Here is an 18,729-nt window from a genome sequence, read left to right as displayed (position 1 = left end):
GTTGTTGTTTTTTTGTTTGTTTGGGGGTTTTTTTCCCCTGTCCCGTTTGGATCTTTAGCCATCAGAATTGTTGTCTTAAGGCCAAGAGAAATGCCAAGCGGATTTACTGTACTGTAAGTGGATCATCATGGCCTTGCAATATTGGTTCATTTGATTGACCTTTATTATAATTATGTATTTATTTTATTTTCAGTTGTTACAGTCGGGACAGACATGACTGGGGGATAGGACAGGGAGAAAGAATGAAAGAAAGAGATAGAGAGAAAGGGGAGAAGAAAGAAAGAAAACAAACAAAACACCTGGATCACCTGTATGGAGAAAAAAAACAGAAGAGAAAACAAACAAACAAACAAAAAACAGCTACATAATAAATACAGCACCATCACAATAAACTAGCTAGCAGTAGATAACGGTAGATACTAAATATTAAATGTTATTGTGCAGCACGCAAGATAGATAGCGCACAATTTGCTTTGAGGTAGCAGCCAAGAAAGGTGTAGTTTGTGTCTGTGAACACCTGTGTGTATACCTGTGTGGATCAGCATGCTTGTATTCCAAAGGTTTCTCCATGTAACAGTCTGCTAGGGAGTGAGGGGAGCCATAGCCCCGTCCCCCAGGGCATGAAGCAGTTATGGAGGAGATCCAGGCCCCAGGCATCCAGAGGCCCCAGAGTATGAGGACCCAAGGAGGACCACCAAAGGGGGGGAACCGTGCCACCCTCCTGGGAAGAGCTGAGGAGAGCCCCAGACGAGATGTCACCCAGCAGCCACAGAGCAGAGGCCGGAGGGGGTTGCAGTGGCGTGCCCGCGGGCTCTGCCGGCAGCCAGCTGGGCCAGAGAGGACCGAGCTTCAGGCCCAGAGGCCAGAGGCCTGAGGGCACCCCACCCCCCGGAAAGGGCCCAGCCGGGCCACAGGTGCCAGGCCCCGCCAATCGGCCACCAGGAGTGAGCCGGTACATACATGAGTGCCCAGCCCCAGTTGACAAGAACCACCAGCACACCAATGTCTGAGGGCATCAGCCACCGGCAGGGAGTGTGGTGAGGGGAGATAGGCCTCCGTACTTTGGAGGGCCTGAGATGTTCCCAGAGAGGTCGAGTCTAAGACCCAGCCTGACATATAGACACAGACGGACAGGCGCACACAGACTCAAACATGCATTCCCACCCCCATATACACAACCAAATACTCAGCACTTACCCAACATATAGACAGACACAAATAGACACTGCACAGACAATCACACTCCCCAAACATACTCTGTATCCCAGGTCCAGGTACCCCCGCCCCCAGAGGGGCAAGCCGGACCTAGACAAAGGAGGTGTAACCCTTCTCTCTGGGGTGGAGGCAAGCGGACCGCCCCCCTATCTGCAGTAGCAGGTAGGCCCCGCATCCCAGACCCCAATCCGACGGCCAGCAGCTCCTCCCAGCCCCCCAGCCCTGATGGCTAACAGAACTGGGGGGGTGAAGACCCCAAACCTCCCTCCGCCCGCTCATATGTAGTGTTGCTGTGTGCTGTTCTAAAGTGCATTTAAAACACAGGAGGGCACGGTGCTTCCTGCCAGAGAGCAGCACGGCTCCTCCCGTTATCAGAGAGCATCTTGTTGCCATGTCATCTTAAATTGGTCATTTGATAGGTTTAGCGTGACTACTTGATTCTTCCTCAGCCAATGAGCAGCACTTCTAGCTGCTGGTAAGGTGAAGACAGCTTCAACCATCTGCGTGTTGAAAAAAAAGTAAATAGCAGAACCTTCTGCTGTCATGCTCTTTATTTCAAGGTACTGTCTGTTGCTGGAGTGTCTAAAAATAACTGGCCTAGAAAGAAAGCAGTAGTGTTTTATAGTATAACCAATTTTCTTGCTATGGAAACAATGAATAAGGAATAAACTGCCATGAATGAAATACAATTAAGTTCACTTTATTAAAAAAACTAAAAAAAGGATCCAAGATATTAAAAAACCTGTCATTTAGCTTTAAAGTATTTGAGGTGGCTGATAAAGGTAAACCATGTCATGTATTGTTTGCTTTTACTCTAATTCAAATAGTCTGTAGTCCTTCCATTATAAAACAACTGTTTTCAAAATAAGTAATGGTCTACTTTACACTGTTTTTAAGAGTATATCACTCTAAACTGAAAACATTATTTTTTCAGATATTAAGATGGAAACATATTTGAGTTTAAAATATTTGAAGTTTAAAAACTAATTAAACTAGTTTCATGTGTTAATAACAATACAGGATATTAAGTTAGTTATTTTAAAATGGAACTTTAAAGATGACATTTGTGTGATGTCATTTCTTAGAGAAACTCTTGAATATCACATTTTTATAGGCCCCATCTCCCTAAATCCTTTACTGAACTGGGGACATCTGTTGCTACTCAGACTGTTTTATCAGGTATCGAGGAGGTAATATAACAAACATATATGTAACAAACATTTATATGTGTTGCAAAATTGTTCTGCTATATTGCAGGTGGGGAGCCAATAAAACAAACCCGGAAGGATTTTGTACAGCTGCTTAACCAACTCCTATCACTGTGACTATCGGGCACAATAATAAACAGCAGAATCTTCAGTCTTCAGACTGTTCATCTGCAGATACAGCTGCTCTCTGCTGTTGTCTCTGGAGATGGTAAACCTGCCTCGGACTGACTGAGAATAATAGATGTAGGCACTGTTAGAATTGATATAAGCAATCCATTCCAGTCCTTTTCCAGGAGCCTGTCTGATCCAGACCATAGCGTTGCTACTAAATGAGATTCCAGATGTTGTACAGGTCAATCTGTGAGACTCTCCAGGTTGTTTAACTGCTGGTTCAGATTCTGTCAGAGTCTGACCATTAACACCTATAAAGATTACAAGAGAATCAATGACATGTACAACTTTAAAGCATGTAACAAAATATTTTAGACCATAAAAAACAGTTCACCTGCCAAGCAGAGAGTTAAAACCAGCAGTCCTGTCCTACAGTCCATCATGTTGAGATGAGTCCACTGTTCTCTGTCATCATCCCTGCAGTCAGATATGAAGATGAAGAAGCTCTCTGTGATTTTGCATGAACTCCTCCCCTCAGAGATTTGCAACAGGGCTGTGAAAAACAGTCACATACTATGAGGTAAGTGTTAATAATGAAAGACCGAAAAACAATATAGGCTAGTTTAAATTAGGTTTATGTAAAATAACACATTTGGGTTTTTTATTGATCTTTTTTTGCTTGATGTTTCATAATATGTAAAAACCTAACTTCACACCATATAAAGGTCCTGTATTGGATTTACATGTATATGTTAAATTTGCAATTTGTCAATCAAATCATTCCAAACCTCAAAACTGACTGCTCTACTGCATATGGAGAGAATTAGGTACACATTAGCGGACAAACTTAGTAATTTCTTTGATGTGTGGCAGCCATTTTTAGATCATGTATTAAAACAAAGTCCTGTTTGATCGATCACCAATAACTCAGCTTACCACCTTAACGTTTTATTTCTGTTTATTGCAAGTGTTGAAGTAGTATTTTTGTCGTTGCAAGAGAATATGTGCTAAAGGATCTGAGAGCAGACCACAGCAACCTCCCTGAAAAGGATCCAGTAACCATCACAGTGGCAGAAATAGGGTCTCCAGTATGAAGAGTTGGACAGTACCAGGCCCCGACATGGTTCACGCTTACTGGCTGAAGAAGCTGACTGTACTCCAAGAGCATCTGGCAGCACAAATGAACCAGCTGCTGGTTGGCGAGAGACACCCAGAATGGCTAACCTGATCCTCAAGGACCACCAGAAGGGACTGGCCCTAGCCAGTAACCTGCCTCAGTACCACATAGAAGCTCCTGTCAGGCATCATAGCGGCTAAGATGAACAGGCACATGGGTCAATACATGAGTGGGGCACAGAAAGGGATTGGGAAGACTGCCAAAAGGCGCAAAACACCAGCTACTGGTAGACCAAGCAGCCAGCTGAGACTGCAAGATTAGGCTGACCAACCTGTGCACTGCCTGGATTGATTACAAGAGGCCTATAACTCAGTGCCCCAACCTTGGATCCTGGAATGCATAAACCTTGTTTATGTATGAAGCAGGTCTTGAAGCTCCATCTATTTCTACAGTCTCCTTTACTTATTTATATTTTTTATTGATTATTGTTGTTATATATAAGAATCAGATACTAACTTTCAAAGCAAGAATTTATTTCAACAGGCCAAAATATATATTTCACAAATACCACAAAAAATCTGAGGAATCATCAAAGCCCATGAGGTCAAGACTGACTTTTCTCTCACATGAAGAGTGTCCTCTGGTAGCCGTCTGAACACTGGACACTCTGAGTCTCTGAGTGGGAGACCAGAGATGCCATTAACATGTGTATCCCTGTATTAACAAACATGCCATATTGGCCCAGTTTATTTCTCTTATCATTGTTGTGAGGAGACCATAAATAGCATTTGCATTGTCTGCTGTGCAGTTCATTTGCTGTTATGGAGTTCTTGTTATGGAACAAATGTGTCTAAATATTCTAAATAGCTGCAAACATCTGCGAACAAATATAATTCTATAAAGTTGGTCTATATAGTGTATAACTGTTAATATAGAGTGTTATTAAATTTATTGCTAATGCAATCATATGGCACACTGACTAGATGGCACTCATCATCAAAAAGGTTGCCTACCCCTGAACTAGGGGCTGACTAGTTAGTCAGTCCCTTTTTTTCCGTACCTTTGTGCTACTGAAAGCTAAAACTTCATGACACCAAAAGTCAAGAATTAAATGTTTCATTATTCAAATTGTGTTTTTTATTCCCAGAATACCAGGAAATACTGCACCACAGAAAATAATAACTCAGGAAATGAAACAGGTGTGACTGAGTGCAAAAACATAAAAATAAAAATGCTGCATATGGTTCTGGCTCATTTTTAAAAATAAATTGATATGAAACTGCTCTGCCTTATGTTAAAAAAATGCTAACTGACTTATTATTTCAAGATTGTTTAATACTCTAATTTGCTCTTTGGAATTTGCAGAACTGAAACTGTTACATTTGTTAATCTCACTTTTCTCCACTGCACCTGCAAAAACAGCTGCTATCTGCTGTCAACTCCGAGGTGGAGCTGTTGAAGTGAGTGGCTGCTACTAATATTTGCTGAGTAATATTTGCTGATAATGACATTAGTAATCAGCAGCAGCAGCTGTTTAAAAATGAATCTAGAATATGGCGGTGCTCTGGAGGTTTGTACAGAGGAATAGCAGCAGGTTCTTCTTCCAGTGTTTGACCTGAAGGTAAAAAGTTCTGGTTGACACATGTTAAGTCAAAGCTCTGCAGAAAACTCACATCACTCACAAAGTTTGAACCCTGATTAATCTTCCCAGTCCAATCCAGAGTTTACCCTGACCTCTTTGGTGAAGCCCCGTTTACATTAGTTTCTGATCTGTATTGCAGTTTAACTGGAGCGAGTCAGACATTTGAAAACGTCAGATCCTTACATATTCAACAATATGAGTGTTGAGAGGGACAGAGAGTGACATGACTGTGGATTGCTGACAAGAGGAATATGTTATTCTTCCTCTAATTTCCCTCGATGGGCAGACAATAACTTCCTAAGATCCATCTCTTAGATTAAACCAAGAAACACGAGAGGATCAACCACTGACAAACACTGTGGACTCACAAACTGGATTTATACATTTTGTCTTTTTCTCTACTCTTCTTTCCCGTGTTGGACTATAGCCTCCTGCTACATTATAGCTTCCAAGGATTTGGCTCCCTTATTATCAGATAATATATTGACACAGATTGGAGATAAGTTCATCTTCAGGCCTTGACGTGCCCATTCCCTCTCTCAGGATTAGGTTTAATTGTATTAGTATTAGTATGGATAATGTTTTCATTATACTACAATTATGATGCATAATGAGGACTGCAGGATTTTGTACAGCTGCTTAAACAACTTCAGTCACTGTGGATTTCGAGCACAATAATAAACAGCAGAATCTTCAGTCTTCAGACTGTTCATCTGCAGATACAGCTGCTGTTTGCTGTTGTCCTTGGAGATGGTAAACCGGCCTTGAACTGACTGAGAATAGGAAGTGCTGCCATCACCCCAGTATATGTAAGCAATCCACTCCAGTCCTTTTCCAGGAGCCTGTCTGACCCAGACCAGGCTGTAGCTTCCAAAGTTATATCCAGAAGCTGTACAGGTCAGTCTGTGGGATTCTCCTGGTCTTTTAACTGCTGGTTCAGATTGTGTCAAAGTCTGACCATCAACACCTGTCAACAGAAATAAAAAAAAATCATGACAAAGAAAGTACTATCATAAATTAAAAAAAAACATAAGAGCTTCGGCAAAAAGTTTCACCTGCCCAGCAGACAGTTAAAAGTAGCAGTGCTGTCCAGTAGTCCATCTTGTATAACTGTTCCTGCCCACTATGCTGTCATATTCTAAGCAGTCAGACAAATAAATGTAGAAGGCAATGGAACATTTGCATTGACTCCTTCTTAAAAGCAGGAAAAACTAGTAAGTCATTAACAATTGGTTTTAACTTAAAATGAACTATTGTATTGTGAAGTTACAAAAACCTCAGTGTGAAACCAGTAGATTTTAGTGGTTGCAAATTAAAAAAAAAACATTTACACTATAAAGGTATCTGCTGTAACGTGTTTGAATTTCAGGTACGGAGTGCTGATGATCTTTAGTTCTGACAAAACTGCTTTGAGAAGACCCAACAGCTGGAAGTGATTCTTTCAAGTGTATTTATAAAGCACATAAAATAACTCATGTTAACCAACGTGCTCTGCGAAATATAAAATGGATAAAAACATAAGGGAATGGAAAGTAAAATACATGTTAGTAGGTGCTAAACATATAGTGGCAATAAAGCCACAAAAGAGACGGTGGGCAATTCAGACAGTCTCAAATGCCAATGAAAAAAGTTTTGTGAGCCTTGTTTTAAAAGATTCAGTGGAGGGAGTAGATTTGACAGTGAGGGGAATGCTGTTCCAGCTGTATCCATTCAAAACACTTTCCTGGCCTCGGCCATACTCCCCTCTAGTGGGTTTTTTATTTTTGTTTGTTTGTTTTGTTGTTGTTTTTTTTCCTGATACTTGGACAATGCATTAAGCAATTCAATTTACTGTACAAAAGTTGGGTGTTTTTTTGCTTTCTTTTTCTTTTTGCCTCATCTTTCTAAGATTAAAGTTTACCAGATTCAATAAAACCCACATAATCAGCATTGATTTTGATGGGATTCGTGTAGCTGTTAAATTAGCTCCAGTCACTTTGGCACTCAAATAAAATCCAAAGTACAAGTACAAGTACTACTACTGCTAATAATAATAATAATGAATAATATTGTATCAAGATCACAAATAAACAGAATTGTAATCAGAAATTTGAATTGTATTGAATTGAATTGAATTGAATTGAATTGAATTGAATACTACTCTCTAAGGAAATTATGTCAGATAGTAAAAAGTATCAGTTGTTGTTCAGACTAACAGTTTAATGACCGTCTGAGTTCTGTGCCATTATGCTTCTTAGAGGTGCTTCACTCTGGGATGTGTGAGAGAGTGTGTGTGTGTGTGTGACAGTGTCAGTGAGAAGAATGCCATAAAACCCTCTCTTTCAAGATTACTACAGATGCAATAATAGGTTTGATGAGTGTGTTGTAGTTTTGTTTCTTTTCATTTGGGTGGAAAAGTTGTTACAGCTGGACGTGGAAAATCCATTTAAATAGCTGGAATGTCTAATGAGGCCTGAAATCTGCACAGATATGAAAAGTTTATTATTAACTGATCACCATGTTTTATGAAGGATGGATACTGCTCATAATGAAATCATCTTCTTGATGGCATTGAAGGAGACAACAATGAAGAGCATAGCTGAAAGAACTAAAAAAAAAAAAAAAAAAGCTTCCAGAACTTCTCAGACAAGTCCAAAAGAGACTTCTTAGTAGTATTAGTAACAATAGCATTATTTTTTAGTAATATCCTCATTGCATTAAAATTAAGATGTAAAATAAATAAACTGTAATTAGAATTATGCAAAGATGCCCAAGCAGCTTCAGTCACTGTGGCTCAAGCACAGTAGTCACTAAATGTGAATCCAGAGGCAAATCAGTCTGTGGGATTCTTCAGGCCTTTTAGCCGCTGGTTCAGAATTAGTGAGAGTCCAACCATCAACACATATCAGACAAATTAAGAAAAAGAAAAAAAAAACAAAGAAAATGGAAATAACACAGTTACAAAGTAAGTTTTAATTTTTTCAAGACAAAATGTGGTGGGTTAGAAACATAATTCCTTTCTGAGTAAGAATTTTTGTTCTTCATATCTAACAAAATAACTTCACTGTTGTTTTGACTGTGTTGCTGTAGGGAAAATGCAGTGGGAAGCTAAAAGGAAATGAGTGTCAGGAGTTTGGCCTTGGATGATTGTGAGTTGATCTACTGGTAATGTCTTTGGGCTCAAATGTGGGAATATGCACCCCTGTTCCCTCAGTCAATCTGTACCGACAAGTGAAGGTGAGAGCTGCATTTCAGTGTCTTCATTCATCTTTCCTCAATATTTCCCCTGTTTAAGGACACAACAAAAACCACTAAATACTAGTGAAAACCTTCATCTGCCCAGCAGGGAGTGAAAAATAGCAGTTATACAGTCCATCATATCAAAATGTGAAAACTGATCTGTCATTCTTTCTACAGTCAAATACATAGATGTGAAAGACAACTGAGTTTTGCATTAACTCCTAGTTTTACTAGTTGAAAATCACACTGTGATTAATAACATCCTCACTTCTGTCACCTACAAGAAAACACAGCACAGAAATTAAATAATTAAAAAGGTAAAATGATAAAAGATTTGAAAGTTACTTTATTAGTTTTGGAGTTGTCTTAAAATTGAAGAAGATGTACTTAAAGTACCTAACTGTTTGACAATCACAGCAAACCTCTCTGTCTGCTCATCTAGCTGTTATCTAAAGGGTGAGACTTCACACTGACTGCCCTCCAGCGTTCCAAAAAGAATGAAAACATTAGTTTTCAGTCTAAATCCTAAAACATATTTTTGTTTATGGTAGTGATATGTCAACAGTGATTTTAGAATTCAAACAGTTTTACAACTCTGACTTGGGTCATTTGAGCAAGAGTCAGCTCTGTTAGAGTATGAGCAGGATGGGTTATGTGTTGTTGTTTTGTCCTTTAGTGTTTTGTCCGGTAAGCAGACGTTACCAGGGTGGAGCTGCCTCAGATGAGGACCACTCCCAACTGTTCTGGATTGCCTTCATCAGGTCAGCGTTTCTTAAGAGGCAAATTCACCCACATTGTACTACTAGCTCTGTGGCAACACTTGTCTCCTCCTCCTCCTTATTCACCAATATATTCCAAGCCTCCTGTAACCTATCTGTGTGTGATCTCCAGCGCCTGTTCTCCATCCTTTCACTGCCTCAGCTGTTTGGGTGATGTGCTGCGCTCGAGCCCCTCAGATCAACCAGCTTCCTCCACTGTCATCCTGCCTGCCAGGCTGTTCTCCTGCTCAGTCGCCAGCCCCCCTCCCAGTCTCCTCGTTTCCGATTTTCCCAGAGAAGTCTGTCTATTTAAATACACTGCAACTGTATATAAAGACTGTATTCACTTCAAACTCGTGTTTGTGAATCCACACCCTGGGTCCAACCTTTGGCTTAACCTGATTAGAGCTGACAGAGTAATGGGTGTAATCACTGTCACATGTAACAGCAGCAAACAACTTCAGTTCTTCCATCCAAGATTTACTGAATGTGAATCCATTGGCCATGATTGTCAGTAGAATAGCAGCATTAAAGTTCAGTCTTTTTTCAGGAGCCAGTTCTCAAGGCCTGAATCAGAGTCTGACTGTAAGCACTTTTCAAATATAAAAGAAAAGAAAACTAATTTGCTTTAAGTTGGTAACTATATGAAGACAAAAACTAGTTAAAAGCAACATTCCTGTGTTGTAGCACATATGGTTAGAATTAAGTTAAAAAATAAACACAGTCCTGATATTGGCTGCAAAAGAGTACTCATTATACAGATTCACAATTACAGCATGTGTGTGGTTGTGTGTTGCTTGTTGCTGAGCATTTGTGCAGGTCTGTCAGTGGTTTGTATCACTGTGAGGTAACGTGCACAGTAATAAACAGCTGTGTCCTCAGGCTGCAGATGCTGTCCTGTTATTGTCACTGTTTGAGTTGAAGTGTCTCTGCTCATGCTGAACTTGTTTTTTAAAGCATCATTTTGGTAAGTGTTCCCATCATACCATATGTAAAAAATCCAGTCCAGTAGTTTCCCTTCACGTTGTCTGATCCAACCTGTTCCATAACCACTATCAGTCAGAGAATAACCAGAGACCTGACAGGTGATAGTTAAAGATTGTCCAGGCTGTACAAGCAGTGAGCTTGGCTGGATGTGATCAATGCTGTACACACCTGTGGAAACAGATAAAATAATTAAATTATTAATTTAATCATCTAGTATTTCTGTTGTATTTAGTAGTGTGAATTGACCAAAGCTTCTTACATGAACCAGCAGCCAGCAGCAGTATCAGAGCAACAGAGAACATGGTTGATGATGAAGCTGAACTGAACTGATGTGAGCTCTTCTGCCCTCTCACTGATGCAGCAACACACCTCAAAGTTATAAGCAAGTGCTTTAAATTCATTTGAATACACAAACTGTCCATTTACACAAAGCTCCAGTGACTGATGACAGATATAAGATATTTGTCTTATTATGTCTTTCATAATGCATTTCATTTTGACTTGATCTATAAACAGTATTTTTTTAAATTAGTTTTCAGACTGTTCATTTGCAGATATGACTGTCGTCTGCTGTTGTGCAAATGGAAACCAGTGCATAGTGTGTGTTAGCTAACCAGTACCAGAACCAATAATCTAGTGGAAAATAAGAACACTAAAAATGCTCCCGGCAGCAAGAATGAGCATTATGTTAAGGAACTGAGGATATACTGTCCACTTTCACTAGCTGTCTCAGTAAGTAAGTGGTTTTTCATTATTTGGCTAGCTGCACTGAAACTGCTCAGCTGTAATGTTTGGGTTCGTAAAGCACTTTATAAATAAAATGTCTAGAGGAGAGTTCATTTGAGTCAGATGACAGTTGATTCACCAGAGCTGGAGTCAGAAACTCTTTCCACCTCTGAACTGAGTGTACGTTGCTGCTGGATGTGAATCCAGGGACTTCTTTTTGTCCTAAAATCCATTTTCCTCATTTTTTTTAAGGACACAACTCACACCATGCTGATATATCCCAAGTTTTCAGCTAAAAGGTCGTTAGTAATCATGTTGTTGGTTCAACAGTTATTTTATGTGTGTCAAACTGTCATCAGTGGCATTCATCATAGAGTCAGCAAATGAAATTTGCAGAAATGATGTTTTGACAATAAACTGCCCAATCGTACCATTTAAAATTGTTTGTTGCTAACTTCCTGTTTTTGTATAGACACAACAAGGGTTCCCTTGTTGTCAGGAACAAGGACTGGACTCAAAATGAATGAAAACACAACCAGTGTTCAAAGAAAAACTTCCTGAAAACCAAAAATAAAGAATTAAAAGTTGACTCAAGATTTGAAGACAGTATTGTAAATGTGAAATTGGAACTATAGTGTACACCAGGGGTCCCCAATCTCAGTCCATGAGGGCCGGTGTCCCTGCAGGTTTTAGATGTGTCCTTGATCCATCACAGCTGATTTAAATGGATAAATTACCTTCTCAACATGTCTTGAAGTTCTCCAGAGGCCTGATAATGAGCTAATCATGTGATTCAGGTGTGTTGACCCAGGGTGATATCTAAAACCTGCAGGGACACCGGCCCTCGTGGACTGAGATTGGGGACCCCTGGTGTACACCATGATAAATAAAAAGGTTTTTATCGTGAAATAAACATTTTTTATTGGTCTGTTGTATCAGACACATAATAAGCTGACAGTGATAAAAACTGTGACCATTTTAGCTGACCTCCATGTTTTATTAACTTTGATAAAGGAATCACCTTGTAGAATTCACTGAAGAAGACATCAATGGAAAGTTTAGCAGAGCGACATATAATTAACTACAGACACTTTTCTTACAGTAATACTATTAATAGAACTATTGTTAGTAAAATTTCCATTACACTACAATTATCATTGAAGATAAATGTATCATGGTGAGGAGTGTAGGTATTTGTACAGCTGCTTAAACAACTTCAGTCACTGTGGATTTCGAGCACAATAATAAACAGCAGAATCTTCAGTCTTCAGACTGTTCATCTGCAGATACAGCTGCTGTTTGCTGTTGTCCTTGGAAATGGTAAAACGGCCTTGAACTGACTGAGAATAGGAAGTGCTGCCATCACTCCAATATATGTAAGCGATCCACTCCAGTCCTTTTCCAGGAGCCTGTCTGACCCAGACCAGGCTGTAGCTTCCAAAGTTATATCCAGATGCTGTAAAGGTCAGTCTGTGGGATTCTCCTGGTCTTTTAACTGTCGGTTCAGATTGTGTCAGAGTCTGACCATCAGCACCTGTCAACAGAAATAAAAAAGGACATCATAACAAAATAAAGTATCATCGTAAATTAAAGAAACAGAAGAACATCAGTGAAGAGTTTCACCTGTCCAGCAGACAGTTAAAAGTAGCAAAGCTGTCCAATAGTCCATCTTGTTTAACTACAACTGCCCACTGTTTTGTCATGCTCTAAGCAGTCAGATAAGTATAAACGAAAAACATTAAAATATTTGCATTGGCTCCTCCTTAAAACTAGGAAGAAGTGTTGAATCATAAATAATGTTGTTGTTTTTTTTTACATTAACTAACCTGAAGTCCATCATCTTTTCACTGATTCCTTCAAAGAAACACATTTAGAAGGTTTATAGGAAAAAAAAGTAAATTGTCAGCTGTATTCAGAAATATGTTATTTGCAAATGGATTTTTGCATCAAACGATGTTGCATACTTTGATCATCCTGATTGTACTGAGTACACACACTATGGTTAGTTTGACTTTGTCTTATTTATTTATTTATTTGTTTATTTATTTGTTTGTTTGTTACTTATAATAAACAGCTTCTTTTAACTGGAATTTGTGTGCACATTTTTGTTTTATTATGGTCATGTGGCCCAGTTTGTGACACGTATTATTACTGATTTACTGACTGTGAATCCTGAAGCTATACAGTTCAGTCAGTGGCATTCTTTGGCTCATATTGTTCAGCACACAAAACTGAATAAAAGTTCTGATAAATGATATAGAAAAAGATGTACTTGTGGTTCACTGTGAAGATTTTTATTTCCTCAGCCATATTGATAGAATTTCCTTTAGCCAACTTCTGCACAGCAATACACAGTAGTTTATTTTACAAAGCTAACCACATATGAAGAAGCTGTTTCTTATATGGCACTTTTTATTTTATATGGCATTTCTCATTTACTCAAGCATGTTTTTCTACATATAAGTGCTTTCTATTGAACATTCACAAACATTTATACTCCAATGAAAGGACTGGAATTAGCAAACTATCTGCTCTCTCTCCTGAGCTAAAGCTACCCTTTGCCATACGGTAAGCTCTCTGTCTCACACTGGTCTTATTTCTGTTTACAATTACAGCACAAGCATGGTTGCTGCTGAGTATTTGCACAGGTCTGTCAGTGGTTTGCATTACTGTGTGGTAACATACACAGTAATAAACAGCTGTGCCCTCAGGCTGCAAATTCTGTCCTGTTATTGTCACTGTTTGAGCAGAAGTGTCTCTGCTGATGCTGAACTTGTTTTTTAAAGCATCATTTTGGTAAGTGCCCCCACTATACCATATGTAGAAAATCCAGTCCAGTGGTTTTCCTTCACCTTGTCTGATCCAACCTGTTCCATAACCACTATCAGTCAAAGAATAACCAGAGACCTGACAGGTGGTGTACAACCAGTGAGCTTGGCTGGATGTGATCAATGCTGTACACATCTGTGGAAACAGAAATCAGTGTTATCTAAATGATTTATTTAATTATTTAGGATTTCTGTTGTATTCAGTAGCGTGAATTGACCAAAACCTCTCACATGATGCAGAAGCCAGCAGCAGTTTCAGAACTACAGAGAACATGGTTGATGATGAAGTTGAATTGAACCAGTGTGAGCTCTTCTGTCCTCATATACATCACAGTTATGAGGAAATGCATTATGTCCATTTGAATAAAGGGACTGTACATCTGCAATTGAACAATTTAATAATGAAATCTACAAACTGAATACAAATTGGAAATATGTGAATTTTCTCTTTTTTGTATTCATAATATTCTCTGGTTTAAAACATTTATTCTTTTTTTTTTTCATTAACTCCTTAACTCCTATAAGCAAATGCATTTTAAAAAATCAACAAAGTTAAGAAGGAAATGGAAGAACATGTGGCTTCTTGGAAGCAAAACATGAAGAAATGAGAAGTATCTCAAGACCTTTGCAGAGCACTGTACTATACACTGTTCCAAAAAATAGTAATGTCAAAGTATGTTACTGTATATTTTACAGTTTTGTACTGTCTTTCTAGAATATCATTAAATTTACATAAGTAGACTGTGATTTGACATGTCAAATGTAAAATAACATAACATCACTGTAAATATAATAAAACACAATTTACTTGTTTTTTAAATATATTTTTTTGTACATATGCATATTTAGATTGTTAAAATACATTCAGAAATGTATCATGATTTCACAAATATGTGTCCGTTATTTGAAAGATTGAACTGTTGAATTCAAATGTAATGCTATGGAAAAGTATATAACATGAGTCCTATAAGCTTGTGTTACATCACATAAGAATTATTATCATTGCTATTTACGGCGATTGTGGCTCAAGAGTTGGCAGTTTCCCCTGTGATCAGAAGGTTGCCGGTTCGAGCCCCGGCTCGGACACTCTCGGTTGTTGTGTCTGTGGTCAAGACTCTTCACCTACCGCCTTCTGGTGATGGCCAGAGGGGCCAATGGTGCGATATGGCAGCCTCGCCTCTGTCCCAGGGTATGCAATCCATTGTTATTTAAACCAACTGTTAACTGTATATTTCTGTACATTTACATATTATGATTCATATTGCCACATTCATTGACCTTGTTTATAGGTAATGTCATTGTTTGATCACGTTAAAATGTTCCTAATTTAATGTCTAAAAGCATTTGGAAAAGGCAGAATCCCATGTAAAATTAGCGCAACAAACTCTATTTTCATTACTGAAAATAACTGTATTTTTATGAGAAAGTTATTTTCTGTTATTTTACGGTAGTATTTTGGCGCCTCAGCTGCCGGAATATTACCGTTTTTTTAAGATGTTTTTTTTAACAGTGTACTGTATACTGTACTGTACATAGATTACTGAAAATGTAATAATACTGAAATCCTGAGAAAATACCTTTGACCAGCTGGAATGTCTGATGAGGCCTGAAATGATCTCCACACATATGAACAACTGCTTATTAACTCACCACCATCTAATCACCACACCGTCTGAACTGTGGGTACCTCTGATAATGAGATCATTTACATGATGCAACTGGAGGAGACCATGGCTGAAAGTACTGTAAAGAACGTTCCCACACATCTGCAATATGAACTTCTTGGTAGCATTAGTAATATCCTCGTTACACTACAATTGCCATACAATATAAATTAAGTAGAATAATGACTGCAGGATTTTGTACAGCTGCTCAAACAACTTCAGTCACTGTGAGTGACGAGAACAATAATAAACAGCAGAATCTTCAGTCTTCAGACTGTTCATCTGCAGATACACCTGCTGTTTGCTGTTGTCTCTGGAGATGGTGAATCGTCCTTGGACTGACTGAGAGTAACGGATGTTAGCACTGTTATAATGGCTTGCAACCCACTCCAGTGCTTTTCCAGGAGCCTGTCTGACCCAGGCCATCCAGTAGTCACTGAATGTGAATCCAGAGGCTGTACAGGTCAGTGTGTGGGATTCTCCAGGCCTTTTAACCACTGGTTCAGACTCAGTCAGAGTCTGACCATCAACACCTGTCAGATGAATGAAAAAGAAAAATAACATAGTTACAAAACAAGTTGTTATTTTTCAAGGCAAAACAACTAATTACAAGTGAAAATCTTCACCTGCCCAGCAGAGAGTTAAAAACAGCAGTCCTGTCTTGTAGTCCATCATATCAAACTGTGACTCTACTGATGTGTCATTCTCGCTACTGTGAGATAAGTAGAAGTAAAAGACATCTGAGTTTGCATTGACTCCTCCTCACTGAATAGACGGAGCAGAAATTAATATAGTCAACACTTTTAAGTGTTAAAATCACACTGAGCTCAATAACATCCTCAGTTCTGTCACCTACAAGAAAACAGCATAAAAATAAAAAATAAAAAGGTACATGAGATAACATTTGAATGCTTTTAAATCAGAGTTCCCTTAAACAGATCAGACATTGTTTCTACTAACAAGTGCATTAACTAAAAATATCCTCCAGTGGCCCCCAAGCACAAAAGTAATTATAATAAATAAAATAATTTCACACTGGTGATTTGAATCTGCTTTGGACTGACTGAGAGTCACAGCTGCTACAGCTGTAACTGTCAAACCAGACAATCACCTCTATTCATTTTCTGACAGCCTGTCTGATCCAGCTGATGAATGAAAATCTCAGAGCTGTGCAGTTCAGTCTGTTTTATTCTTCATCCAAGCTTTTAACTTTGACGTACTTTGTGCTGCTGGATGTGTAAAGTAAGTGTGGAGGAAATGGCTTTAAGAAGAAAACTTTCATCCTCCCAATCCAGATGTCCTCTGGCTCATTTCATAAACCCATGTGTTTCATGGCACTGTCTCTGCAGGACGTTGTTTTTTTATTCATTTTTAATCAGACTGGGCCAGATCTCATTCTAATTCCCTGTAAGCAAAAGCATTTTGAAAATTTTCCAAAGATTTAAATTATTAATTATTATTAATTATTGTGCACATTGACTAAAAAGGCTAAGCACAGATGATTTTATTAATTCTGTGCTGATGGTTTTGGCTCCTTTAGTATTTGCAGTTTTAGATTTTGTCATTTTAAACTCTAACAATAAAGAAGTGTAAGAAATACATAATCAGTTAAATTACATATAACGAATAGCCTTGCAACAGCCTGCTGACCTGTCCAGGGTATACTCCACCTCTCACCCTCTGGGGGATAGGCTCCAGGACCCCGGCTACACCGAAATGGACACAAGAAAGAAAACGGATGGATGGGTGGAATAAAAAATAACATTTTAAATCAGCAAAATAATTTGAATTACTGAAAGTTACTGAAAGGACAGTGAAAATTCAAACTGTTAGCCTAACTGTTCTCATCTCCTGAGTCATGAGGCCTGAAATGATCATCAAAATAAATAAACAACTGCTTTATTAACTGTTAGTATAATGAGGTGACCTTGGTGCCACTGACTACTTCCAGTCAAGCATGACTTTACAGAGAATTATTAAAAATATTCTGTAAAATGTGACATCCAAAGACACCATTTATGCAAAACACATGCAACAATCAGGAACACAGTGTAGGATTTTGTACAGCTGCTGAAACACTTTGAGTCACTGTGAGTATCGAGCACAATAATAAACAGCAGAATCTTCAGTCCTCAGACTGTTCATCTGCAGATACAGCTGCTGTCTGCTGTTGTCTCTGGAGATGGTAAAACGGCCTTGGACTGACTGAGAGTAGAAAGTTCTACTGCCATCAGTGAAAATGTGAGCAATCCACTCCAGTCCATTTCCAGGAGCCTGTCTGACCCAGCTCATACCGTAGTCACTGAATGTGAATCCAGAGCCTGTACAGGTCAGTCTGTGGGATTCTCCTGGCCTTTTAACCACAGGTTCAGATTGTGTCAGAGTCTGACCATCAACACCTGTCAATAAGAATAAAATGAATGAAGAAAAAAATGAATTATTTAGAAAGTAAAATGACATAAAAAGATGAAATTAGTTTTAGTGGAAAGTTTTACCTGCAAAGTAGACAGTTAAAAGTAGCAGTGCTGTCCTACAGTCCATTTTGTTTCACTTTGCCTGTCTGTCCACTATTGTCTGCATACTTACAGCAGACAGATAAGTAGGTGGACGACGAGGAAGACGTCTGAATATTTGCATTGACTCCACCTCAAAAGTAGGAGAAAGCTGATATATTATCAAAGAGCTTTTAGTCACACAAATAAAAATTTTAGTTCTTTTAATTTGAAACAACAAAAGCATATTTACAAAATTTACTAACTACTAGTGAATACATTTTGTCAGTTGTATCTTGTAGTCAGGAACCTTTTGCCCTACAGTGTTTACAGGTACATTTTTTGTTTAATTTTAACATCTAGCTCATTTTAAAGGAAAATGTCTCGTAATTTGATTGGATTTTCTACCCACTGTCCCTTAAAGATTTACTGATACATTTTATCAAACCATCTATACTATTTAAATTTATACATGTATTTTTAATTATAACAGTGTTGTCATTGAAAATAAATATAGGTGATTCATTTGTGATTATATTTCTCTATATTTATAATACCCGTGTCCTTTCTCATAGATTAGTTCATTTAGGTACATTTTTTTCTGACCAGTGGTAAGTGATGAATTATATATAATATTATCATATAATATATAATTTAGCTTGGTGCTAATTTGAATAGATTTGCATTTGATTAATTCAATTTAAATGTACAGTTTGTTTGTGTAGTCTTTGTAGATGAACTTAATTGACGATTGAGTAGATT

The 18,729-nt window shown here is 38.4% G+C and overlaps 3 protein-coding genes, 1 long non-coding RNA gene and 4 gene segments (V, D, J or C); 1 reads left to right on the top strand and 7 right to left on the bottom strand.

The window, feature by feature from the left end:
- Positions 1-18,729, bottom strand: part of LOC100709195 (uncharacterized) — a 1,346,887-nt gene that overhangs the window by 770,127 nt on the left and 558,031 nt on the right. The gene's annotated exons all lie outside the window — the stretch shown is intronic.
- The window catches only part of LOC112846698 (uncharacterized), a 961,229-nt gene that overhangs the window by 551,223 nt on the left and 391,277 nt on the right, over positions 1-18,729 (top strand). The window lies entirely within an intron of this gene.
- The window catches only part of LOC102076453 (Ig heavy chain Mem5), a 900,359-nt gene that overhangs the window by 522,985 nt on the left and 358,645 nt on the right, over positions 1-18,729 (bottom strand). The window lies entirely within an intron of this gene.
- The window catches only part of LOC106096470 (immunoglobulin mu heavy chain), a 1,110,954-nt gene that overhangs the window by 741,595 nt on the left and 350,630 nt on the right, over positions 1-18,729 (bottom strand). The gene's annotated exons all lie outside the window — the stretch shown is intronic.
- Positions 2,439-3,114, bottom strand: LOC109202068 (immunoglobulin heavy variable 3-21-like). The segment is given in 2 exon segments: positions 2,439-2,845; positions 2,929-3,114. Coding segments are annotated over 2 exon segments (354 nt in total).
- Positions 5,907-6,434, bottom strand: LOC106096712 (immunoglobulin heavy variable 3-43-like). The segment is given in 2 exon segments: positions 5,907-6,260; positions 6,349-6,434. Coding segments are annotated over 2 exon segments (360 nt in total).
- LOC112846678 (immunoglobulin heavy variable 3-43-like) lies at positions 11,940-13,941 on the bottom strand. The segment is given in 2 exon segments: positions 11,940-12,517; positions 13,799-13,941. Coding segments are annotated over 2 exon segments (375 nt in total).
- Positions 15,683-16,214, bottom strand: LOC112846682 (Ig heavy chain V region 914-like). The segment is given in 2 exon segments: positions 15,683-16,008; positions 16,102-16,214. Coding segments are annotated over 2 exon segments (360 nt in total).

The sequence above is a fragment of the Oreochromis niloticus genome, linkage group LG4 (genome assembly GCF_001858045.2).
Source record: "Oreochromis niloticus isolate F11D_XX linkage group LG4, O_niloticus_UMD_NMBU, whole genome shotgun sequence".
NCBI lineage: Eukaryota > Metazoa > Chordata > Actinopteri > Cichliformes > Cichlidae > Oreochromis > Oreochromis niloticus.
Note: the sequence above shows the minus strand (reverse complement) of the source record. Positions and strands in the feature narration are given on the sequence as shown.